General features: G+C 39.7%; 2 protein-coding genes across 2 annotated transcripts in view; one reads left to right on the forward strand and one right to left on the reverse strand.

The window, feature by feature from the left end:
• LOC126108982 (zinc finger protein 708-like) overlaps positions 1-27152 on the forward strand; it is a 725579-nt gene that overhangs the window by 511727 nt on the left and 186700 nt on the right. The window lies entirely within an intron of this gene.
• Positions 1778-3367, reverse strand: LOC126108983 (zinc finger protein 708-like). The gene has a single exon (XM_049914385.1). It carries the CDS (start codon positions 3235-3237, stop codon positions 2260-2262), a length of 978 nt encoding a protein of 325 aa, XP_049770342.1. The 5' UTR covers positions 3238-3367; the 3' UTR covers positions 1778-2259.

Here is a 27152-nt window from a genome sequence, read left to right on the forward strand (position 1 = left end):
GAAATACAATGTAATCATATCACTACAAAGTGTCACAGCTGAAGTGTAGCAACACAGAACAGTGCCAATCCCTTAATTATAACTATCTCCCATTGTTACACATACGATGAAACATACTAAACCACTTCCAACAATAACAAATAGGCAGGAAATCAAAATTAAAAACAATCGTTCTGAAATTGAAACTCAAGCATAAGTACAATTTTCCAAAAACCTCTTGTATATTTACCACAAATTTAAAAAAATACCCACAATGGAAACATCTTTGAATGTAACACAAGAAATATTTAGTGCTCACGTTCTGAGCTCTCCCAAGTGTTGTTCTTGTGTATACAAATAACTGGAATCAAATCATAACATCTAATGTTTGTTTACCTATTTCATTTTTTTTGTAGAACTTACGCAGTATTAGATGCTGAACAAGTAATTAAGAGCTTTGGTGGATAACACTTACCTATATTATCTCTGAATTATGTACAGAGCTTTGTGAAACAAAAATATTTCACAAAAAATATAGCTATTGTGCACTAGTGTGAATGGCAACCAAGCATGATGAATTTCTAAGATTACACATTTCCGCATCTGACCCATTTACATGAAGATGCACTGATAGGCAAAAATGTCATGAACACTGTTCATGAGGAGAATGAACGCCACATTGTATGCACATGATGCGGTAAGCAGATTACAAGTATATAAGCAGACCAGAGATTTACACTTTTTCTTCTATCAGTAAGATGATCTGCAAACATGTAAATTTAAAGATGTAAATGACTTTACCAAAGGGCAAGTTAAAGTGGCATTGCAGTTGGGAACTAGCACCTCAAAAGTGGTGAAGTTGGTACAATGGTACAATGGCTGAATGGTAATAAGTCCATAACATTATGAAAAGATGTAATACATCTATACTTCTTCCCAAAGTATGGAGGTCAGAAGCTTGCCTGATCTGTAAAGTTGGAGATGTGGCATTATGTGGTGTATCTAATGAAAGAAAACAACGCTGGGGCAGCCATACACGTTTTGGAACCCACAGTTCAATGTACATTGTTGAATGTGTGGCTCTGGAACATATGGTCACTATGTCTCCATACCAATCCACCAAAATGTTCACTTGCAACTGCAGTGGGCAAGGGATCATTGAGGCTGTAGTGAAGGTCAATTCAAATGTTCACTGTCAGGATGGGTGACATTTCCTGTTACACCAGGTCAGTTGCACATCCAGATATGCTATCATCTAAATGAATGGCACCAAATAGAGGGCCCATTACGCTATGGGGGCAGTCACTTTGGCTCCTGTGGGACACCTGTTAGCAACAGAAGGCATCATGACAGTGGCAGACTATGTGACATTAATTGCAACTGCATGGATTCCTTCATTCCAGGTGTGCTCTCCCATAGTGGAGGCATCTTTCAGCAGGATAAATGTCCATGTCACATGTGCATGGTCTGACTAGCTTGGTAACTAACACTGATGTCTTGACCATACCATTTAGCTAATCTGAATGTGTGGAATACAACTGATGCAAAATACACCCAGAAACATGTACATGATGTTTCAAGTCCCAATCATGTAGAATTGTCAAAGTACTGTATTCCAAAGGTGGCCAAACATGCTATTAAGCAGGTTTTTATATTTGTTGTTATGTTTACTAATGCAGGAGTAGTACCAACAGAACATACATGTACACAATATTAATGACACACCAAGACTCTTGAGAAAACATATCTGAGTAAAATAATTGTTATAATCATGTTTCTCCAGAGTTTACTAGCCTCAATGAAGCAAGTGCCATGAATATATTTTTACTGTCACTGTTTGTAAAATACAGAGTTACAAGTACTACATGATGACTTTGGAATATTAAGCAGCAAGTCATCTCATTTCCTTAGCCTTACACAAAATATTGCAAGATACTTATGATTACTGACAAATGTAAGGATTTATCACAATTCACAATCTTCTTGTCAGAAGATCAATAGGAAAAAGCAGCAGTGCTAATGACAAAAACACATTTGATTCACGTTTATGAGTATTTGGTAATACCATTTCTTGACATCTGAAGCTACAGATATGAATTTTTTGTCACATTATCTGTTAGCACTCCATAGTAGACATCATGACAAGTTTTTTTCACAATTCTACCAGATTTTAAAGTTATTTCACCAAAAGTACAATTTATTGTCCCCTGGTACATACATTATTTGATAGGCCTTGAGGGCACCAACCACGAAAACCTATTTGCGTAAACTAACACATACTTACGTTTTCTTTCTGATGTGAAGTAATGCATGTGTCTTGAGAGTATCCAAGTAAGTGAAACTTTTGTCACAGATACCACATTTGTGAGGCCCACTTCCAGTGTGTTGAAATGCGTGTGTCTTGAGATCATCTGATGTAGCAAAAGATTCCCCACAGATCTCACATTTGTGAGGTTTCTTTCGAGTGTGAATTAATGTATGTTTCTTGAGATTACCTAACATAGTAAAAGCTCTCCCACAAATCTCACATTTGTGAGGTTTCTTTCCAGTGTGAATTAATAAATGTTTGTTAAGATTGCCTAATATAGTAAAAGATTTCCCACAAATCCCACATTTGTGAGGTTCATTTCCAGTGTGAAATAATGTGTGTGTCTTGCGATGATCTGCCCTAGCAAAAGATTTACCACAAATCTCACATTTGTAAGGTTTATTTCCAGTGTGAATTAATACATGTTTGTTAAGATTGCCTAATACAGTAAAAGATTTCCCACAAATCTCACATTTGTGAGGTTTCTTTCCAGTGTGAATTAATACATGTTTGTTGAGATCCCCTAACATAGTAAAAGTTTTCCCACAAATCTCGCAGATGTTGGGTTTCTTTCCCGTGTGAATTAATACATGTTTCTTGAGATGGCTTGACATAGTGAAAGATTTCCCACAAATCTCACATTTGTGAGGTTTCTTTCCAGTGTGAATTAAATTGTGATTCTTGAGACAGCTTGACGCAGCAAAAGATTTCCCACAAATCTCACATTTGTGAGTTTTCTCTCCAGTGTGAATTAATAAATGTTTGTTAAGATTGCCTAATATAGTAAAAGATTTCCCACAAATCTCACATTTGTGAGATTTATTTCCAGTGTGAAATAATGTGTGTGTCTTGTGATGATCTGCCCTAGCAAAAGATTTCCCACAAATCTCACATTTGTGAGGTTTATTTCCAATGTGAATTAATGAATGTTTCTTGAGATTACCTAACATAGTAAAAGATTTCTCACAAATCTCACATTTGTGAGGTTTCTTTCCAGTGTGAATTAACACGTTCGCTGCGGTCGCCAGTGCGAGCCGCTAACGCGCGAGGCGGACGCTTGTAAGCGCACGTGCGCTGAGAGCTGAAATCATAGCCCTGCGAAACCTGTAAGTTTGTGGCGAATAAACTAGATGCCGCCAGCTGATTCGTTTGGAGTTCGTACGCTGGCTACCAGAGGCGCAGCGTTCCACTCAGTCAAAACAGTTCGGGGCCAGCTGCCAGGAGCGCTGCAATCACTTCTCTTTGCAGCCGCACGGCCTTCTATGATTTTTATTTCGAGGAAATAACTTTACATAGTTACCGACTTAGCTCGCCACTGTATCGTTTCATAATTCTTATGGATGAATAAACTTTGTTCTGCAAGGGAAGTCAGCAGTTGCAAGTTATAATAAGATACTGCTGGAATTTATATTTCGTAATCCATACCTGGCTGAATACAAATTATGAACACGCCTAAATTTTGATCGCAAGACTAATGTCTAGTTTTGCGACAAATTCATGTTGTGCACGAACGTAATATTGGCAACGAATATAACGTCTGCGGAAGAGGTGCTAGATATAGAAATACAAGTACACTTTAGCTGCATGCCGATCATGTGATAAATGCTGCCTGCTGTCTGTCGCTTATAAGCGTTACATGCATTTATTGCAAACAATTCTAACAAAGCCCCTTATTTGTTTATTGTATTGCTAACTGGACAGAAAATGCAATTCACACAAGTGACAAATCCACTCCATTGAAAAAGAATTAGTCGGAAAACACCAAAAGATGTATAAAACGAAGAAAAAGAAACAGGACTCGTCTGCAATGTGGTGCTATGGAAACCCAATCACAAATATATACATATTTTAGAAATGACTGTATGTGTATGTATGTATGTTCCACATCTCCTCCTACTGGACCGATTTCAACGAAACTTGGTACACATATTCCTATTATCGGAAAACTCTCACTGTAGGGATAAGAACCACATACGACACATACGTCAGGAGATATGACGTCATGAACAATGTAATTCGTCAAAAACGGCCGCATCATGTGACGATATTCCACATCTGCTCCTAAACTAGTACACCGATTGCAATCAAATTTGGTACAAATCTTCTCTAAGGTAATGAATCATTTGCTATGGTAGCAAAACCTACTTACGATATATAGTTCAGGAGATATGACGTCATAAACAATTCTGTTCGTGAATAACCGCAACATCAGGTTTGTGATTTCTATTTATTATGTCATTACTACTAAAGCTATTCGTGAAGAATTTTGCAGAGGATATGCATATATACCACTAAATGTAGCTTTGAAATTATATCATAGTATGACACGTAGTACAGGAGATATGACGTCAAAACTATGAAACGCACGAAAATCCGTCCCACTATGCATGTGGTTGTAATGTATTACGTCTGTAATACCAACTCCATTCGCAACGCATTTTGCAGTTTCCTAATATTCTTCCCGGGGAACATGGAAAATTATATTCTTGTGGGACACATAGTACAGGAAATATTATGTCATGAAGATTGACCTGTGTGAAAACGGAACTGAGATGAATGGAAAATAGATAGCGATAGAACAGGAGGCGATGGACAGAGAGAGAAGAAGCAGATGGACTAAAATAAGACAGGAATGAATACACACCCGGGCAACGCCGGGCACTGCAGCTAGTAAGAAATACGTTTTCAAGGTGTAGAGGTGATGTTTGTATAGCAAACCACAAATACGTCCACATACGGTACTGTACAGAAACATCATATTCTGAGCAACCAATGTAACTATATTTACATGGCTATCAAATAAAGCAAACACTTTACAAATCAAACACAAACAGATCTTCCTCTGTAGATACGACGTCCCATTACATTATGGATGTGTAATTGTGCAGCAGTTCAAACAGAATCCAGGTTGGTTTGGACACGTTATACACACGTATGGTGTATCCGTACGCTTGCCCCGTGCCGCGCACGTTTTACATCGCTTCCGCATAACTTGCTTCGTCCCTTCCGTTGCGTCCCGCTTTTGCACAACATGTGTGTCTTTACATTTGTTACGCACACCTTTTGTAACGTCCATTGGTGGAAGTAGTCCCTTTATTATTTGTATTCTATAATCATACAAAGTCATATTATGCCCTGAGTATTTATTATATAGGTAATGTGCATTGAACATTAGCATGTCAACTACATGGAAGAATAGTTTCTTTGGCCAGCGGATTGTCTTTCGTTCACATAAATAATAAGACAACATCTGGTCCTGCCTATCGGTCCCAGACATACAACTATTATATCTGATAATTGGCAGTGGTTTCGCGACTATTTGCTGGCGTGCATTCTGCACACGTTCCATTGTATTGGGGTATTCTGTGGAAATATAGGAGACCTCTCGTCTATCCTTCCATTTGCCGATCATTACCCCGTCCGAATATCGTGCTATGGTGTCCCCTTTCCCCAGCTTGGCGCATACCACGTCTTTAGGGGTATTTTTCCTATTTACCCTTAGTGTCCCGGTGCAATGTGTTTTTGCATTCAACAGGGTTTTAGCTAAGGCAAAGCTGTTGTAAAAATTGTCCATGTAAATGTGATGGCCAACATTCACCTTCTCTTCTAACAAATGCAATACTATCTTTTCAGCATGCCCTTTTCCCCCCATATCACCACGCATCCCCGTGTACACAGCGCATTTATTGATGAAGCCGTCTGGGTTATTTAGCATGTACAATTTGATGCCATACTTATTTCGTTTGTTTTTTATGTATTGTCTAAATGACAATCGTCCCCTCCAAAGAATCATTGATTCATCTAAAGAGAGATCCCTACCTGGATAATACACATTACACATTTTGTTGTTGAAATAATTCAATATAGGGCGTATCTTATACAGTCGATCATTTGGTTTCGGTTCTCCTGACTCTGGATTTTTTTGCAAAATGCAATGCGCGTAAGATCAGCAAATATCTGTCTCTGCTCATACTCATCGTTATTCCTTTATTTTCGAACAGCGGATCCCTCTTCCAGTAGTCTTGTAGTCGGGCACATTTGACATTACCCATATGTAATGAAATCCCCAGGAAGACACGTATTTCTTCTATACTTACGGGTTTCCAATTACTAATTCTAGAGCCCTCTTGTGTATTTGCGCTCGCAAATATATTCCGTGCGTTATCATTTGTTTCGTCAACTATGAGCTGCAGTATGTCATCTGTAACCAGTAGCCTAAAGAAATCCATTGGCGTATTGCCAGCAGGCTTCATCAGCAAACATTCTGCTTTCGTAAACGGGTGATACTGCATCCCATGTGGTTCTTCATGCCACGTAACACCTGGTTTGCTTACCTCTGCGAGCGCTGGTTCTTTATCGTCGGCGATTTCCTCATCATCGTCGCCCGTATCGTCCGATTCCGAACTGTCACGAAACATACGGGACAGTTCTGCTTCCACACTGTCATCACTGTGGTCTGTTTCTGCAGTCTCCAAATGCCAGTCACCCTCATCTGGTTCGTCCTCTCTGAACTCTACATCACTATCTTCTAACACACGTAGTAACTCATGGGCAGTATATTGGTCACTCTTCCTACACTTTTTCGCGTTCGAAGGCCCCGGTGTCGGTTCAGTCGCCGCCATTGCAAACAATGCACAACACATACGACAAAAAACGAAAACACACAACTGCAGACAGGAACACGTTACGTGATATGTCGTTGGTTACTTGAACTAACACGAGTGCACAGCCGAACAAACTAAACTGAGAACTCTGCTAGTGAACGCGCCGCTTATATGCGTCAGCCGCAGCGAACATGTTGACGGCGTAGCGTAATGGTCAAGCGCATTGCTCACGAAACAGTCGACCTGGAATCAATCCCAGGTGCTTCCTAATTTTTTGCAATTGTTGTCATTCTTATTTTCCTTGGTTTCGTCAGATTGTTCAACTATTTACCGTAGAATTTAAATACATTCAAGTAGTATATTTATATAACTAGGCGAAAGGTTTAATGAAAATAAAGATTTTAACGATTCTTGTGATTACGTGCGCTACTTTTTATTCATTACGACAGTAGACGTTTTGCCATTTTTATGGTGACATATCATAGAAACATGTGAAACATATATGTTTCACTCTAGGCACATTTTATGAAGGCATTGTTTGAGCAGTTACATTTCTCTGCAACATGCTTCATTGGAAAGCACACTTAATTCAAGTTTTAAAACTAAGGTGTTTCCTCTAATAGTTTGGATGCAAACCAAGCGTAGTAGATCATAGGGGTGTCCACAAGAGCACTGAATTGATGCAGCACGGTCGAATGTATTTTAATTGCATCTTCTCTTGATGATACCTCTCGCTGTTGTTGGAGTTATTCAGGGGCACTTTGTAATCTTTTAATTAGATTTTTGACTTGACGATAGAAATATACATCTACCGTAAATAACCGAACACTCTGAAGATACGGAGTAAAATAGAAATGAGAAAACAAAATCAGGACGGACCTGGGATTGATCCCAAGGCGCCTGTTTCGTGAGCAATGCGCTTGACCATGACTCTACGCCAATAACGACGAACAGAGCGCTAAATAGGGTATAGCCTCCTATAGTGCTATCGGAACAACTTTCGAGAGCATGTCCTCCTTTCCTATGGCCAACTCAGGCGAAATATTTCGGGCACGTTATGTGGAGTCCCACCTCTTTCTAGAAACAATTCGGACGAAATCGGCGTGTCCCAGTTGGCGACCTCCCCTAGTGAGAACTCAGCTAGCGAGCGCACCGCTTATAAGTGTTACCCGCACTGGCTTGCTGATCGCGGCAACGCTTATGAGCGTCAGCCGCTCTGGCGTGTTGATCGCGGAAACGCTTATGAGCGTCAGCCGCTCTGGCGTGTTGATCGCGGAAACGCTTATAAGCGTCAGCCGCAGCGAACGTGTTAATGTGTGTGCCTTCAGATAGCTTGAAAACACAAAAGCTTTCCCACACGTCTTACATTCGTGAGGTTTCTGTCCAGTGTGAATCAATACATGTTTCTTAAGATTGCCTGATATAGTAAAAGATTTCCCACAAATCTCACATTTGTGAGGTTTATTTCCAATGTGAATTAATGAATGTTTCTTGAGATCACCTAACATAGTAAAAGATTTCCCACAAATCTCGCACATGTAAGGGTTCTTTCCAGTGTGAATTAATATGTGAGCCTTTAGATAACGTGACTGGGCAAACCATTTCTCACAAATATCACATTTGTGAAGTCTTTTCCCAGTATGAATGGAAACATGTCTCTCGAGATCACCAGACCTAGCAAACAATTTGCCACAAATACCACATCTGTCGGTTCTGTTTGCAGTAAGTAGATCAGACTGGGCACTGACATTAACAGCTATAGACAAAGTTCCATAATTACTTGTTTTCTCTCTATCATTTGTCATGTATGTGTTACATATGTCATTAGAGGGCTTCTTTGAATCTTTCCAAGTTTCCTTACATGAAGACTGTTCATTGTGTTCTGTGACAGAAACGTCTGCCTCGCTATCCAACGAGGTAGTGGTTTGATGCTCATCACTATGTCCATATTTTTCATGACTGTCAACAGTTAAAACTTGACAATTCTCACTAATTCTCATATGCTTTTTCAAGCCAACATTACTGTGAAATACCTCACCACACCACTTACAAACATGCGAAGGTGGTTGCGTTCCATCAATGTGCATAAACACATGCATTATGAGTCTGTATTTTGAAGAAAAGCTCTGTTGGCAGAAATCACAGCTATATACATGTAATTCCTTTTCCCTCGTACTACAGTCATATTGGGTGGCAACTGAGCATTCCTTATCAGTAGTCAGATCTTCTGTATTGGTACTGAACCCATGTGTTGACTTCTCCATGTCTATCACCAACTCATCCTGGACCAGTCTATGGTGACAAGTTTCTTCACATGATATGCTACAACTCCCATCAGTAGTCTGCGTAAATCTGAAGAGTGAGGAGGATAATGTTAAATATTGAAATATACAACAAAGAAACAATATTTGAGTGACCATAAATCCAGTACTATAGGCCACAAGTCATAAAAGTGCATAAGAATTGACATATTCAGTAACTGTTACTGATTTAAAATTATAATATTCCACCAGGAGTAAAGAACTGATGAGGTAAAAGTGGTTTAAAACAAAAATAACCACAGGAAATTCAATAATGATTATTCTGAGTCACTGCCGATTTGATCTGGAATTTTTAGATTAGAACTAAAATACTTCACTTTCATGTCTTACAATCTTTTTAAAATACAGTGCTACAAGTCAATAGTCTACAACAATTTATGAAATGTATCAAAAAATGAATCAGTTACATGTTTTAATTCAAAATTTTTAAGTTAAAGGTATTTCAGATTTATTTAGGAGAAATAATTTCTAAATGTTCCTCTTCCATTATGTTAGCTCTGTAAGTGCATTCTCCTTGTTTCGCCGACACTTTCACCTCTAGAAATGGTAAATTTATTTCACCTGGCAAAACCTTTTTTTTGTTTGATTCCAAATAAATCAATTACTAGTGCAAGCATCAATATTTTCATTCGTTATCTACAATGGATGTTGATCAGCTGGACAATGACTGTTCATGAACAAGAATAAATGTGACATCAATCAAGGGAATAAATTTGCATACTGATGAATGAATGTGAATGACACACTTGCAGATGGTTTTAATCTAAAACTGTTTTTGGCACTGTAACTTATATGAAGCCTTCCACAAATGGAAATATTGTCTGAGCAGATGGAAATGGTTGCAAATTTTCCAGTACACATGGAGTGAGCCTTGTTGAAAATTTTTACATCTTCCCAACATCTGGTCTCCTGGCATTGCAGAACACCGTTGACTGAAGGACACACACATAAATGGTCACATAATCACCCACTTAATACTGAACGGTAACATTACATACTGAGTGGCAGTGATAACAGCTGATGCATGAGCTATACCTGTAGTATCTGGGTTTCATTATTATACCTGCAGTTAAACCCTTTCCCACAGAAAATAACTAATGCTTTTCAGGTCCCCAGTATGTACATAGGTGGATATGAAAGATTACAAACTACTGAGGTGTGCAGGCTCCAGAGTTTTCTTTTGTTCTGACTGTACCTTTTCACTTTTTTGCATTGTGTTGAGTATATAGTTTTGTTTGGCATGGTATCTGGTAAATTTCGAGTGTTTTTGAACAATTAATTGGATCACATGATTTTTTTTAAATGTAACTGGTATCATGGTGTGTCAGATTCTAGACGCTGACAACTGAATTACTAAATATTGTAACTTTTATAACTCAATAATTTACAACTTGTATTTTCATATACATGTAAGTGAAGTAACTGAACACTAATAATGATAAGACACATCAGAAAAATATGCAAATAAGATTTCAAACAAATACCTTTCTGTTTGTCAAAGTACTAGAAATAAAACTTACAATTAAAATTTTACAATATGCCGGTCAACCATAAACCAACCAGAATAAGAAACAGAATTTCTGGAAAGCTTTAGCAATAAATAAATTTTGAGGTTTTTATCCATCAATTGTTTTAGAGACCACCATGTAAGCATTGTGTAGATACTGGGTGCTTCTGTCATATCCCTTATCTTTACTGCACAGCATTTCGTGTGGCAGGTACATTTATAAACTATTCATCTACACGATTACTCTGCTATTCACAATAAAGTGCTTCGCAGATGGTTAAATGAAGCACTTTCAAACTCACTCTCCACCATTCCACTGTCGAACGGCGTGGAGGACAAACGAGCACTTAAATTTTCCTGTGCGAGCCCTGATTTCTCTTATTTTATCTTGATGATCATTTCTCCCTATGTAAGTGGGTGCCAACAGAATGTTTTCCCAATCGGAGGAGAAAACTGGTGATTGAAATTTCATGAGAAGATCCTGTCGCAACGAAAAACGCCTTTGTTTTCATGATTGCCACTCCAATTCACATACCATGTCTCTGACACTATGTCCCCTATTTCGCGATAATACAAAACGAGCTGCCGTTTTTTGTACTTTTTCAGTGTCATCCGTCAGTCTCACGTGACGCAGATCCCACACCACACAGCCATACTCCAGAAAAGGGTAGACAAGCGTGGTGTCAGCAGTCTCTTTAGTAGACCTGTTGAACCTTCTAAGTGTTCTGGCAATACAGTCTTTGGTTTGCTCTGTTGTTGTTGTTGTTGTTGTTGTCTTCAGTCCTGAGACTGGTTTGATGCCACTCTCCATGCTACTCTATCCTGTGCAAGCTTCTTCATCTCCCAGTACCTACTGCTACCTACATCCTTCTGAATCTGCTAGTGTATTCATGTCTTTGTCTCCCTCTACGATTTTTACCCTGCACGCAGGCCTCCAATGCTAATTTGTGATCCCTTGATGCCTCAGAACATGTCCTACCAACCGGTCCTTCTTATTGTCAAGTTGTGCCACAACTCTTCTTCTCCCCAATTCTAGTCAATACCTCTTCATTAGTTATGTGATCTACCCATCTAATCTTCAGCATTCTTCTGTGGCACCACATTTCAAAAGCTTCTGTTCTTATCTTGTCCAAACTATTTATCCTCCATGTTTCACTTCCATACATGGCTACACTCCGTACAAATACTTTCAGAAACGCCTTCCTGACAAATCTATACTCGATGTTCATACATTTCTCTTCTTCAGAAACGCTTTCCTTGCCATTGCCCGTCTACATTTTATATCCTCTCTACATCAACCATCATCAGTTACTTTGCTCCCCAAATAGCAAAACTCCTTTACTACGTTAAGTGTCATTTTCTAATCTAATTCCCTCAGCATCACCTGACTTAATTCAACTACATTCCATTATCATCGTTCTGCTTTTGTTGATGTTCATCTTATACCCTCCTTTCAAGACACTGTCCATTCCATTCAACTGCTCTTCCAAGTCCTTTGCTGTGTGTGACAGAATTACAATGTCATCGGCAAACCTCAAAGTTTTTATTTCTTCTCCATGGATTTTAATACCTACTCCGAACTTTTCTTTTGTTTCCTTTACTGCTTGCTCAATATACAGATTGAATAACATCGTGGAGAGGCTACAACCCTGTCCCACTCCCTTCCCAACCACTGCTTACCTTTCATGCTCTTCTACTCTTAATTGCCATCTGATTTCTATACAAAATGTAAATAGCCTTCAACTCCATGTATTTTACTCCTGCCACCTTTAGAATTTGAAAGAGAGTATTCCAGTCAACATTGTCAAAAGCTTTCTCTAAGTCTACAAATGCTAGAAACATAGGTTTGCCTTTTCTAAATCTTTCTTCTAAGATAAGTCGTAGAGTCAGTATTCCTCATGTGTTCCAATATTTCTACAGAATACAAATTGATCTCAGAGGTCGACCTGTATGAGTTTTTCCATTCATCTATAAAGAATTCGTGTTAGTATTTTGCAGCTGTGACTTATTAAACTGATAGTTCGGTAATTTTCACATCTGTCAACACCTGCTTTCTTTGGGCTTGGAATTATTATATTCTTCTTGAAGTCTGAAGGTATTTCGCCTGTTTCATACATGTTGCCCACCAGATGGTAGAGTTTTATCAGGACTGGCTCTTCCAAGGCCATCAGTAGTTCTAGTGGAATGTTGTCCACTCCCAGGGCCTTGTTTCGATTCAGGTCTTTCAGTGCTCTGTCAAACTCTTTATGCAGTATCGTATCTCCCATTTCATCTTCATCTAAATCCTCTTCCATTTCCATAATATTGTCCTCAAGCACATCGCCCTGGTATAGACCCTCTATACAAGGTGTTACAAAAAGGTATGGCCGAACTTTCAGTTAACATTCCTCTCACACAAATAAAGGAAAGGTGTTATGTGGACATGTGTCCAGAAATGCTTAATTTCCATGTTAGAGCTCATTTTAGTTTCGTCAGTATGTACTCTACTTCCTTGATTCACCGTCCGTTGGCCCAATTGAAGGAAGGTAATGTTGACTTCAGTGCTTGTGTTGACATGCGACTCATTGCTCTACAGTGCTAGCATCAAGCACATCAGTACATACCATCAACAGGTTAGTGTTCATCACGAACATGTCAGTGCAATGTTTACAAATGTGGAGTTCGCAGATGCCCATTTGATGTATGGATTAGGATGGGGCAATAGCCATGGCGTGGTACGTTTGTATCGAGACAGATTTCCATAACAAAGGTGTCCCGACAGGAAGACATTCGAAGCAATGGATCGGCGTCTTAGGGAGCACGGAACATTCCAGCCTATGACTCGCGACTGGGGAAGACCTAGAACGACGAGGAGAATGGATGAGGCAATTCTTTGTGCGGTTGACGATAACTCTAATGTCAGCGTCAGAGATGTTGCTGCTGTACAAGGTAATGTTGGCCATGTCACTGAATGGAGAGCGTTACGGTAGAACCAGTTGTTTCCGTACTATGTACAGCATGTGCAGGCACTATTAGCAGCTGATTGGCCTCCACGGGTACACTTCTGCGAATGGTTCATCCAACAATGTGTCAATCCTCATTTCAGTGCAAATGTTATCTTTACGGATGAGGCTTCATTTCAACGTCATCAAATTGTAAATTTTCACAATCAACATGTGTGGGCTGACGAGAAACCCCACGCAATTGTGAAATCACTTCATCAACACAGATTTTCTGTGAACATTTGGGCAGGCATTGTTGGTAATGTCTTGATTGGGCCCCATGTTCTTCCACCTACGCTCAATGGAGCACGTTATCATGATTTCATACGGGATACTCTACCTGTGCTGCTAGAACATGTGCCCTTACAAGTATGACACAACATGTGGTTCATGTACGATGGAGCTCTTGCACATTTCAGTCAAAGTGTTTGTACACTTCTCAACAACAGATTCGGTGAACGATGGATTGATAGAGGCAGAATTCCATGGGTTCCACGCTCTCCTGACCTCAACCCTCTTGACTTTCATTTATGGGGGCATTTGAAAGCTCTTGTCTACGCAACCCCGGTACCAAATGTAGAGACTCTTCATGCTCGTATTGTGGACGGCTGTGATACAATACGCCATTCTCCAGGGATGCATCAGCACATCAGGGATTCCATGCGACGGAGGGTGGATGCATGTATCCTCGCTAATGGAGGACATTTTGAACATTTCCTGTAACAAAGTGTTTGAAGTCATGCTGGTATGTTCAGCTGCTGTGTGTTTCCATTCCATGATTAATGTGATTTGAAGAGAAGTAATAAAATGAGCTCTAACATAGAAAGTAAGCGTTTCTGGACATATGTCCACATAACATATTTTCTTTCTTTGTGTGTGAGGAATGTTTCCTGAAAGTTTGGCCGTACCTTTCTGTAACACCCTGTATACTCCTTCCACCTTTCTGCTTTCCCTTCTTTGCTTACAACTGGGTTTAAATCTGAGCTCTTGATATTCATCCAAATGGCTCTCTTTTCTCCAAAGGTCTCTCTAATTTTCCTGTAGGCAGTATCTATCTTACCCCTCGTGAGATAACCCTTTACAGCCTTACATTTGTCCCTGATTAGCCATTTTGCACTTCCTGTCAATCTCATTTTTGAGACGTTTGTATTCCTTTTTGCCTGCTTCATTTACTGCATTTTAATATTTTCTCCTTTCATCAATTAAACTCAATATTTCTTCTGTTACCCAAGGATTTCTACTAGCCCTCGTCTTTTTACCTACTTGATCCTCAGCTGCCTTCACTATTTCATTCCTCAAAGCTAGCTATTCTTTTTCTACTGTATTTCTTTCCCCCATTCGTGACAATTGTTCCCTTATCCTCTCCATGAAACTCTCTACGACCTCTGATTTAGTCTGTTTATCCAGGTCCCATCTCCTTAAATTCCCATTGCAGTTTCTTCAGTTTTAATATACAGTTCATAACCAATAGATTGTGGTCAGAGTCCACATTTGCCCCTGGAAATGTCTTACAATTTAAAACCTGGTTCATAAGTCTCTGTCTTACCATTATATAATCTATCTGATCTCTTCTAGTATCTCCAGTATTCTTCCATGTGTACAACCTTCTTTTATGATTCTTTAACTAAGTGTTAGCAATGATTAAGTTATGCTCTGTGCAAAATCCTACCAGACAGCTTCTTCTTTCATTTCTTACCCCTATCCATATTCACCTACTATGTTTCCTTCTCTCCCTTTTTCTCTACCCACAATACTATCTATGTGATCGATCGAATTTAGGTTATTTGTAATCCCTAAGTATTTAGATGAATTTACACCCCTCAGCTTGGTGTGACTTACCGTGTAATCGTAATTTAGCACACTTCTTTTAGGACTCATGTGAATAACTTCATACTTTCCCTAATTCAGGGTCAGTTGCCACTTTTTGCACCATACAGTTATCTTATCTAAATCATTTTGTAAGTCGTTTTTATCATGTGATGACTTTACAAGATGGTAAATGACAGAATCATCTGCAAACAATTTAAGACGGCTACCCAGATTGTCTCCTATGTTGTTAATATAGATCAGGAACTATAGCGGGGAACGACTTTCCGTCAATTAGTACGAACTGTGACCTTTATGACATGAAATCACGAATCCAGTCGCACAACTGAGGCGATACTCCGTAGGCACACAGTTTGGTTAGAGGACGCCTGTGAGGAACAGTATCGAAAGCCTTCTGTAAATCTAAAAATATGGAATCAATTTGACATTCCTTGTCGATAACACTTATTACTTCAGAGGATAAAGAGTCAGTTGTGTCTCACAAGAACGATATTTTCTGAAACCATGCTGACTGTCAATAAATCGTTTTCTTCGAGGTACTTCATAATGTTTGAATACAGTATATGTTCCAAAACCCTACTGAAAATCGACGTTAGTGATATAGGCCTGTATATTAGCGAATTACTCCTACTTCCCTTTTTGGGTATTTGTGTGACTTGAGCAATTTTCCACTCTTTAGGTATGGATCTTTCGGTGAGCGAGTTGTCGTATATTATTGCTAAATATGGAGCTATTTTATCAGCATACTCTGAGAGGAACCTGACTGGTAAACAGTCTGGACCGGAGGCTTTGCCATTATTAAGTGATTTAAGCTGCTTTGTTACTCTGAGGATATCTACTTCTAGGTTTCTCATCTTGTCAGTTGTTCTTGATTGGAATTCAGGAATATTTACTTCGTCTTCTTTGGTGAAGGAGTTTCGGAAAACCGTGTTTAATAAATCTGCTGTAGTGGCACTATCTTCAGTGTCTTCACTGTTGTTATCGCACAGTGAAGGTATTGCATGTTGCCACTGGTGTGCCTTATGTATGACCAGAATCTCTTTTGGTTTTCTGCCAGATTTCGAGACAGAATTTCGTTGTGGAAATTATCGAAAGCATTTCGCATTGAAGTACGCGCCATATTTCGAACTTCTGTAAAACTTTGCCAATCTTGAGGATTTTGCGCTGTTTTAAATTTGGCATGCTTTTTTCGTTGCTTCTGCAACAACGATCTGACCCACCTAGTGTACCATGGGGGATCACTTATTAATTTATGTGGTATTTATCTCTCAATTGCTGTCGATATTATATCTTTGAAAACATACCACAACTTTTCTTCACTTACATGATCAGATCAGAAGGAGTGAAGACTGTGTCTTAAGAGGGCGTTAATAGCATTCTTAACAGCTTTTTTACATAGATATACTTTGCGTTTCTTTTTGATGGTTGCAGTGATGAAGTGCACATGTATTTTATCAACACACATACTACAGCCTGGACAGTAACACTGCTGATGGTTTACACCACACTTGTTAAAAATTTTGGCATGATAGCTGTTACCTCTATTTTATTCCTTCCTTTGTTCTCTCAATTTTCCAACCAAAGGGCTGTCATTATGAACAAAAACAGCTTCTTACATTCGATTTATCTACACCAGTACTCCTCTACCCAACAACTAGTTGGGTTGGGGGATCAATGGGACTTCGCAACCTTTACGCAGTCTTTTGGCCGAGGCTGGTTGCAAAGTGTCATTACGTATTATACAGACTAGTATTACGATGGGGTCGCCATTCCCAAAGTCTCCCCCCCCTCCCCCATTCCGGGACATAATTAGTGAATTAGTGTACCCCAACTGTTTCCATCCAGTGTAATCCATGGGAAAATGCGAATGTCTGCAAGCTGTGTAACTGAAGTGGAATGTGGGGACCAGCCTGCTATTCACCTAGGAGGGTGTAGAAAACCACCTAAAAACCACATCCAGGCTGGCCGGCACACTGGCCCTTTGTCGTTAATTTGCCGGGTGGATTCGATCCGGGGTCAGCACTCCTACTGAAATCCAGAAAGCAGTGTGTTAGTGCTCTCAGCTACCCTGGTGGGTCGTTTCCTTACATCACTGTGAAACTATTACATCTGGTTCCACCTACTAAGGAACGATTGTCAGTGCACTTGATGCCAGGGTTGGAGACTGTTGTGAATACAAGCAAACCTATTGAATCTTATCTCAGAAACATTAATATCATGCAAAGAAGGTATGTTCTTTTGAACATTTTTATATTATCAAGATTTTGTTTCATCACTGTTGAATATCTAAAATATCTTCAGGGAAAAGTACACCTGATTTCTAGTTTAATGTCTCGATTCCTGCCCTACGCATTACCACTAAGTCACAGGGCAGGAATCTGCAAAGCAATGTTATATTGTTTAGCATAAACATTGCTTGGATTGTGCATGTCGCCATTTGAGTATCCCCTACAATAAAAGAAGGGGTCATGGTGATATGAGTATGTCCTCTGTTATCATTTTCACAACGACCACTACTACCACCAGCACCAAGCCATTTTCTGAATTTGTATCACCAATTTCCATCATTTAATCTTGATGAATATTAGTGTCATCCACAACTTCATAAATCATTTACCAAAATATATGTTGAAGTACAGTTCTCTTACTCTCAGAAGTCATGTATGATGATGATTGGTTTGTGTGTCACTCAACTGCACAGTCATCAGTCCCAATTTTTACAGTCTTTTTTTACACAGTCCAATGTAGCCACTGTCACGAATGATGATGATCAAATGATGACAATGCAAACACCCAGTCATTAGGCAGAGAAGGTCCCCAACCCAGCCAGGAATCGAATCCAGGATCGCATGACCCAGAAGCAGCAATGTTAGCTACTAGATCACGAGCTGTGGACAGAACTCATGGAGAATAAGAAGTCCGATCTGACAGGTTTGAATGGTTAGGGAGACATTGGGCAGACTGCATATTATAAGAGACACTGACAGAGGTCACCATAATTATTATACTGTAATAACAATAAACACAAGCTGTTGATAAAAACCCCTGCTGAGTGGCAATCATAGAACGAGTGTGGTATCTGCTAGACGTCATAGCAACTTTATAAGGAATTTACTGAGGGTAAAGTTGTCTGAAAAGCACCCTGTTTTCATAACAAGAAATCGATCTGAGGCGTTTTAACTGATTTTAATTAAACTGGGAGTGTTCTGGGTGCTGCAGTGTGGGCTCTATACTTTGCAGGATGCTGTAATATTGTAGGATGTATATTAACTGGTGTCCTCAACAAGCATGCTGAAAAATAATTTTTCACTTTCCGCCACCAGGTGAAAATATGGCGCTATAAGCAGTGAGAATGAGGCATCAGGCAGGAAAAGAGAAGAACGATCAGACCAATGATTATGGTGGTTCTGGTACCTTTGTTAGCATATGATCAGAAGTTACATATTCAAAATGGTCTACTGCCTCTCCAACTTGATGTATCCATGACATGACATAGTTAATAGTTGTCTACATCATAAACAGTGTAATCAGATTGACTGTCATCATATGATAGCTTACTGATCAGGGGTATCTGGATACATCCCCAATAAATCTTTCACATATCCCAACATCCACATGTCACATGAATTTATATCAGAGGATCTCGAAGGCCACATATCTTGAAACTGTCTAGATATGATGCAGATGATACTGAAGTTTACATGCAACCAATGGTTCACTCGACAAATGACATACCATCAAAATAATGATACATGTGTTTTCATGAAATGCCGGAATCACGTTGCATAACAAGGTCCTTATAAAATTCAGATGTCTCCTAAGAGGTGCATGACTTGTCATTATCTTCTAGGAACACTGACTGAAAATGAAGGGGGTTTGTGAAATCACACCACACTATCACATAAGCTGGGAGCAGTGGATGTTCCTGCACAATATTTGGGAGAAAAACCCCCATATCTGACAGTTCTGTGCATTCACAGCCCCATGCAGAGTAAAATATGCCTTGTCCCTCCAAAGAATATTCCCCAGCCAAAAGTCGCTCATTTCCATGTGTGCCAAAAATAAAGGCAAAATGAAAGTGTTGTAGCCTATCTTGGGGCTTCTTTAGCAGCACATTCAGAGCCTTCTACAGATACTAGTGTAAAATGTGTCACCAAATCTTTTTAACTGTTGATGGGGGGAGGCAGTCAGAGGTAGCGTGTGTGTGTAGGGAGGCAGCATGGGGGGTAGGGAAGGAGGGAGGTAGGGAAGGAGGGAGGTAGGGAAGGAGGGAGGTAGGGAAGGAGGGAGGTAGGGAAGGAGGGAGGTAGGGAAGGAGGGGGGGAGAGAGAGAGAGAGAGAGAGAGAGAGAGAGAGAGAGAGAGAGAGAGAGAGAGAGAGAGAGAGAGAGAGAGAGAGATATCCTGTGAGAACACTAGCATTTACTGAAGAATTTGAGACATCTGCTGCATGATTAGCTGTAGCTAAAAGCAACTTCAACAACTGCTATGGCAATCTGCTGCACCACCCAATTCACTTATTTCTTCAAATTCCTTGATTGTATTCTTCAACACATTTATTGACATGGGGCCTCTTCACAGCCATTTATTTCAATGATATTCCTGCAATGCAGTGCTGCTGTTCTGATAAAACAGCTGTACCACATGTGCACGGCATTCCTTCTCAATAGGCACTTCATTTCATATGAAAGAGATACCTTCTTAACTGGGTATATATACAAACAAGAAAAAATTTCCAGATTTCACAGCTAGAAACGCGCTTCCTAAGGTGAAAAACTTTTTATTGGGTGGAAGTACATTTTTCCATGTTAAAAGATGGTATCGTTTCCATAGGAGCTGTAAACCTTATCAATACATTGAATGGTTATGGATTTATAAGCCTGTATAGAACTTTCTGGCAGTTTAGGAATCTCAACCTACCTGGAGATACGGGCTGGGGAGATACATGGGAGACGAAGGGAGGGTGGGAGAGTTAGAGAGAAAACAGGAAAGGAACTAGTGCCTGAGGTGCACAGGATGGAAAGGGGATATGGGAGGGGAGGGGAGAAGGAGAGGGATGAGAGGACTCTTGTGCCTCCTCCCTGTGCTTCTGCTACTTGTAGATGTAGCAGCTCCTGTTCGAAGTGCCTACAGCTCTGTATGCACAGGACCAAGATTTCAGTACAGTTCAAATGCATATTCACTGTTATCAGCATAAGCATCCAGTCATGAACACCTCCACTCCCATGGCCAGTGCTCCAACTATCATGCAGCACACTTTGCCCCGTGCACCTCACACCTCTGAGCCCATTATGTTGTATGAAGTTACTGCAATTAACATGTATGAAGTGTTGCATATGTTCTAATTGTTTAAAATGCCTGTCCATACAAGAAACGTTTAAAATATGGTCTACCTGTAACTCTCATATTGTATCAATAGGAGGTTCTACTTTCTTTTTGAAACATCTATGCACAACACTCTCTCAGCATTTGCATATTAACAATGACTGATTAAGACATCAACTGTACATATTAAAAACAAAAAAGAAATCTCACTGCTAAGCATTCGATTTTCTATATTCAGTTAATTAACTTTTTGTCCATGGTACACTGTAACGGGAGTGCTGATGATGAAGATATTGACGCAATTTGCTGTTGTTGCTAAGGTATTCCAGAAAATGTAATGAGAACAGTGTCAGTAAGTATGTGAAAAGCAAGTCGCTCTGAGACAATTATCAGCCGCACCACCAAAACGTCCTAAGCCCATATATATATATATATACACACGAATATAATAGAGGGAAACATTCCACGTGGGAAAAATATATCTAAAAACAAAGATTTTGAGACTTACCAAACAAAAGCGCTGGCAGATCGATAGACACACAAACATACACATAAAATTCAAGATTTCGCAACAAACAGTTGCTTCATCAGGAAAGAGGGAAGGAGAGGGAAAGAGGGAAGGAGAGGGAAAGATGAAAGGATGTGGGTTTTAAGGGAGAGGGTAAGGAGTCATTCTATTCCCGGGGAGCAGAAGACTTACCTCAGGGGGAAAAAAGGACAGGTATACACTCGCGTGCACACACACACACACACATATATATATATATATATATATATATATATATATATATATATATATATATATATCCGCACATACACAGACACCATGAGGCTGAAATGAAAATGAAAATAAAATGTATGGGGAGGGATAAAGGTGAACTAGAAAGCAACTGGAGATATGGCGTGAAAAAAGGCGAAAAAGTGTTGGTTAGAGCTGTGCTATGTTGATCCTCTGGTGAACTTGTGTAGGTAGACAACGATATGCATAAAGGTTAGGTGGTTGTGTTGCCGCCAAAACACGTTAAAGGGTGGAGAAATTCGGGAAAATTTCGAAAAAACTACGTGTAAATGTATTGAAAGGAGTGGTTTTGTGGTGGCAGATTATGAAAATGAGGCTAACAATTGTCTGACGAAGAAATAATGACGTTAAAACCTGTGGGAAGCGGCTAAAAATGATCAGTGATGTGAGAAAAACGGAAATGGAAATAAAGCAAAAGTTATTAGAACTAGCCGAAATGGTTGTTTAATACAGGGTTATTACAAATGATTGAAGCTATTTCACAGCTCTACAATAACTTTATATTATTTGAGATATTTTCAAAATGCTTTGCACAGAAATACAAAAACTCAAAAAGTTTTTTTAGGCATTCACAAATGTTCGATATGTGCCCCTTTAGTGATTCGGCAGACATCAAGCCAATAATCAGTTCCTCCCACACTCAGCGCAGCATGTCCCCATCAATGAGTTCGAAAGCATCGTTGATGCTTTAAACTGCGCATATCATCGCTTCGTCCTGAAGTGTCGTTGCACTGTTATGACTGACTGATGTGAGTGCATTTCAAGCACGACATACGTTTTCTCGGCTCCTGTCGCCATTTTGTCTCACTACGCTCTTGAGCGCTCTGGCGGCAGAAACCTGAAGTGCGGCTTCAGCCGAACAAAACTTTATGAGTTTTTCTACATATCTGTAGTGTTTCGTGACCATATGTCAATGAATGGAGCTACAGTGAATTTATGAAATCGCTTCAATCATTTGTAATAGCCCTGTAGGTGAAAGGAACTGTTTGTGAACTAGACACTGTGTATGTGCGGATGGATATGTGTGTGTGTGTGCGCGCGCGCGCGCGCGCGCGCGCGCGCGCGCGCGAGTGTATACCTGTCCTTTTTTCCCCCTGAGGTAAGTCTTTCCGCTCCCGGGATTGGAATGACTTCTTACCCTCTCCCTTAAAACCCACAACCTTTCGTCTTTCCCTCTCCTTCCCTCTTTCCTGATGAAGCAACTGTTTGTTGCGAAAGCTTGAATTTTGTGTGTATGTTTGTGTGTCTATCGACCTGCCAGCGCTTTTGTTTGGCAAGTCTCAAAATATTTGTTTATATATATCTGTAAGATGACGATGATGCCTGATGATCCATATCTACATGATAACTCTGCAATTCACGATTAAGGGCCTGGCAGATGGGTATCGAACCATAATTTTTATTTTACTTCTCTACCATTCCATTCTCATTGCACACAGGGTTACATATTTCCATGTGAGCTCTGATTTCTCGTACTTTACTATGATGATAATTTCTCCCTACATAGGTGGGCGCCAACAAAATATTATCAAACTCAGACGACAAAATTCGTGTTTGAAATTTCGCGAAAATCTCTGGCTCTAGCGAAAAACGCCTTTGTTCTAATTACCGTCATCCCAGTTCATGTATCGTATCCATAGCACTCTCTCCCTGATTTCGTGATAATACAAAAACAGCTGCTATCCTTTAAATTTCTTTGATGTCCCACACCACACTGCAATACTCCACAGGAGGACAGACAAGCACAGTGTAAGCAGTTTCTTTAGTAGACTTGTTACATTTTCCAAGTTGTCTTCCAAAAAATCAATCTTTGGTTTGCTTCCTCCAGAGCATTATCTATATGAATGTTATGATTTAATTTACTCATAAGTGTAATTCCTATGTATTTAGTTGAGTTCACAGCTTTTAGGTTTGTATGATTTATCGTGGTAACGAAATTTAGCACATTCATTTCAATACTCATGTGGTTTACTTCATACTTTCCATTATTTACAGTCAAATGTCATTTGTCACATCTTAAAGACATCTTTATCACATCACAATTCGTTTTGATCATCTGATGACTTTACAATAAGGTAAATGACAGCATAATCTGCAAACAATCAAAGAGAGCTTCTCAGATTGTCTCTTAAATCGTATACATAGATAAGGTACAAGAGAGGGCCTATAACACTTGGGAAACGTCAGATATTACGAACTGTTACCTTCCTGGTACAAAATCACGAATAAGTGCAAACAACTAGGATGATACTCCAGGGGCACACAACGTAATCGGAAATCACTTGTGAGGAACAGAGTCAAAAGCTTTCTGTAAAACAAAAAATATGGAATCAATGTAATTTCATCTGCCCAAATCAGTCATTACTTTGCGACAATAAAAAGCTTGTTGTGTTTCACAAGAATTATGTTCTCCGAATATGTGTTGGTTATTTGTCAATAAATGATATCTTGAAGGTCATTCACAATGTTCAAACAGATTATATTTTCCAAAATCCTACTGCAAAGTGACGTTAGTGGTATGGGTGGGCATTTCATCGGATTACTCCCATTTCCTTTCTTGGGTTCCAGTCTAATTTGTGCTACTTTCCTGTCTTTGGGTACTGATCTTTCTGCAGTTGAAGAGTTGCATATGACTGCTAAGTATGGAGCTACTGTATCAGCATATTCTGAAAGGAACCTGGGTGGTGTATAGTCTGCCCCAGGGGCATTGCCTTTCTTAAGTGTTAAGCTACTCCACCACGTTTAGGATACCCACTTCTAAGTTACTCAAGTAGGCAGTTATTCTTGATTAGAATTCTGGAATACTTCGCTTTTGCTGTGAAGGAATTGATAAAATTCGTTTTCAGTAACTCGCTTTAGTAGCACTGTCGTCAATAACTTTACCATTGTTATCGTGCAGTGAAGGTATTAATGCACCTTGTCAATTGAATACTTTACATAAAACCAGAAATTCTTTGGGTTTTCTGCCAGATTTCGACACAGAGTGTCGTTCTGGAAACTATTAAAAGCCTCTCGCATTGAAGTTTGCACTACATTTCGAGCTTCTGTAAAACTTCGAAAATCCTGTGGATTTTGCATTCTTTTAAATTTGGCATGTGTGTTTCATTGCTTCTAAAACACTGGTCTGACCTGTTGTGTGTCAGTACCACTTATTAATTTTTTTGATATGTATCTCTCAGTCATTACTTATTTTACTTTAAACCACATCTGGACTATGCTTAGAAACACTTATCTGAAGGAGTGGAAACACTCTCTTTGGGATGTGTCAAGTGAATTTTTATCTGCTTTTTCAAGGGCATGTATTATGCGTTTATTTTGGAGAGTTTTGATGTTACAGTATTCACTCTTGTGAACTTTTCATGGCTAAACAACATTGTGGTCACTTATCCCTGTACCTGTTACGCTCCCTGTTTGGCCATGGTTATTAAGATGTCAAATATGTTTTCTCAACCATTTACACTTTCAGTGCGTTTCTGAACTCACTGTGCAAAATAATTTTCAGACACACCATTCAGTTTGGTTTTCGACAACGTTTTATGCCTACCACTGACATTGTATTTTCGCCAATATATCGAGGGTAGACGAAAGTCCCCACCAACTCTAATTCTACGAGTGGCATACCTATTTCAAATGACAAGTTTTCTTTGAACTGTTCAGCATGTTTCATCCAAGCCAGAGCATTAGTGAAGGGAACTTATTAATTTATTCCAGTTTGTAGGTGTAAGCTCCAACCGTACTTATCATACTGTATAGGCTTTCACAGTCAGCATCCCCATTAGTTAAGACTTATGGCCTGAGAGGCCATGGTCAGTCTGTAAAACTACTACTTCCTGACGTTTCGTTACCAACTGCGGGCAGCAGTGAGTCAATGACTGGCTGCCAGGCTATGCAGGTCCCAACATTGCCTGTCCATGATTTATTTGGCTCTGAGCACTATGGGACTTAACATCTCAGGTCATCAGTCCGCTAGAACTTAGAACTAAGTAAACCTAACTAACCTAAGGACATCACACACATCCATGCCCAAGGCAGGATTCGAACCTGCGAGCGCAGCGGTCGCGCGGTTCCAGAGTGAAGCGCCTAGAACCGCTCGGCCACCGGCGGCCGTCCATGACTTATTTCCAGTATGATAATGAGTTTCACGAACAAACAGAAGGCGTGGCCATGAGGAGCCCTCTGAGTCCAGCTGTTGCTAATCTTTTCATGGAATTTTTTGAACAGTAAGCACTGCAGTCAGGCAGAAAAAGTCCTTGAAAGTGGTGTCGGTACGTGGATGGGACTTTTGTGATATGGAATCACAGTAGAGAGGAACTGTACGGTTTCTAGGAGTATCTGAATAGTATTAATCCAAAGATACAATTTACTATGGAGAAACAGAGAAATGGCAACTAAATTTTTTGGACGTATCAGCAATTAAACAGGCAATGGGATTCTAGGGCATAAGGTGTATACAAAAGAAACACACATCGACTATTACCTCCATAAGCATTCGAACCATCATCCCAGGAAGAAGAGAGGTGTCATTAAAACATTGGTGGACAGAGCTAGTAAGTTTATTTTCAAGTTGATCTAAATCATTTACGAATGGCTGTTAAGAAAAATGGATACGCCGACAACGACATCGAGCGAGCACTTCATCCCAGAAGAAAAGTATGTGACAATATGCAGCAACAACTGTCAGCTGGAAAAGTTTTTCTTCCATTTATTCACAATATTACGGACTGTATTGGGAAAGTTTTGGCCAACCGAACACAAAAGGAACTGTAGACTGGGATATACCGACAAATCAGCTGTACCGAAACATGTTTTTAAGGAAGGTGGTCATGAAATAAAATTTAGCGAGACAAGCGTGTTAGCCAGAACATCGATTATTATGCACGTATGTATAGGAAAGCTATAGAAATTCTGGAACACCACAATGATTTCAACACAAAAGGGGACGGCTTAAAGTTAGACAGGATATTGTGGTCGACTTTGTTCCAATGATGTGACGATCGATTACATTCATTCAAGAATAATGATGTTAGTCAGAGACAGACTTATAGTCTGCCCCACGTGACATATGTTGGTGCCCTCTATGCACACTATATAAACGGGAAATCCATGGCCTGGCAGCCATTGTTTACTCACCTCCAAAGATGTTGGCTGCAGTTGGCAACGAAACGTCAGGAAGAGGTAGTTTTACAGATAGACCATGACATCTGAGATCAGAACTTTTAATTGATCGCTACCCTTACTACCTCACAGGAGCTATCTACTTAAATTTCACTACAAGGTAAACTACTTCGAACAGCAATGAACACTACACCACCATATGTATTTCATCTATTCTTTGTGAACATGCTTAGGTCTCTTCAAAAATTTCAGCTGAACTTATTTAAATACCTATAACGATTTGAGCTCTCGTTCTTTTCTAATGCAACTACGACAATTTACAGCTACGATACTTACTGTGTTGTATCTACCCTCTTTCGATGTTCTATTTCCAGCCTTTGAAACTGA

The sequence above is a fragment of the Schistocerca cancellata genome, chromosome 11, assembly GCF_023864275.1.
Source record: "Schistocerca cancellata isolate TAMUIC-IGC-003103 chromosome 11, iqSchCanc2.1, whole genome shotgun sequence".
NCBI classification, from domain to species: domain Eukaryota; kingdom Metazoa; phylum Arthropoda; class Insecta; order Orthoptera; family Acrididae; genus Schistocerca; species Schistocerca cancellata.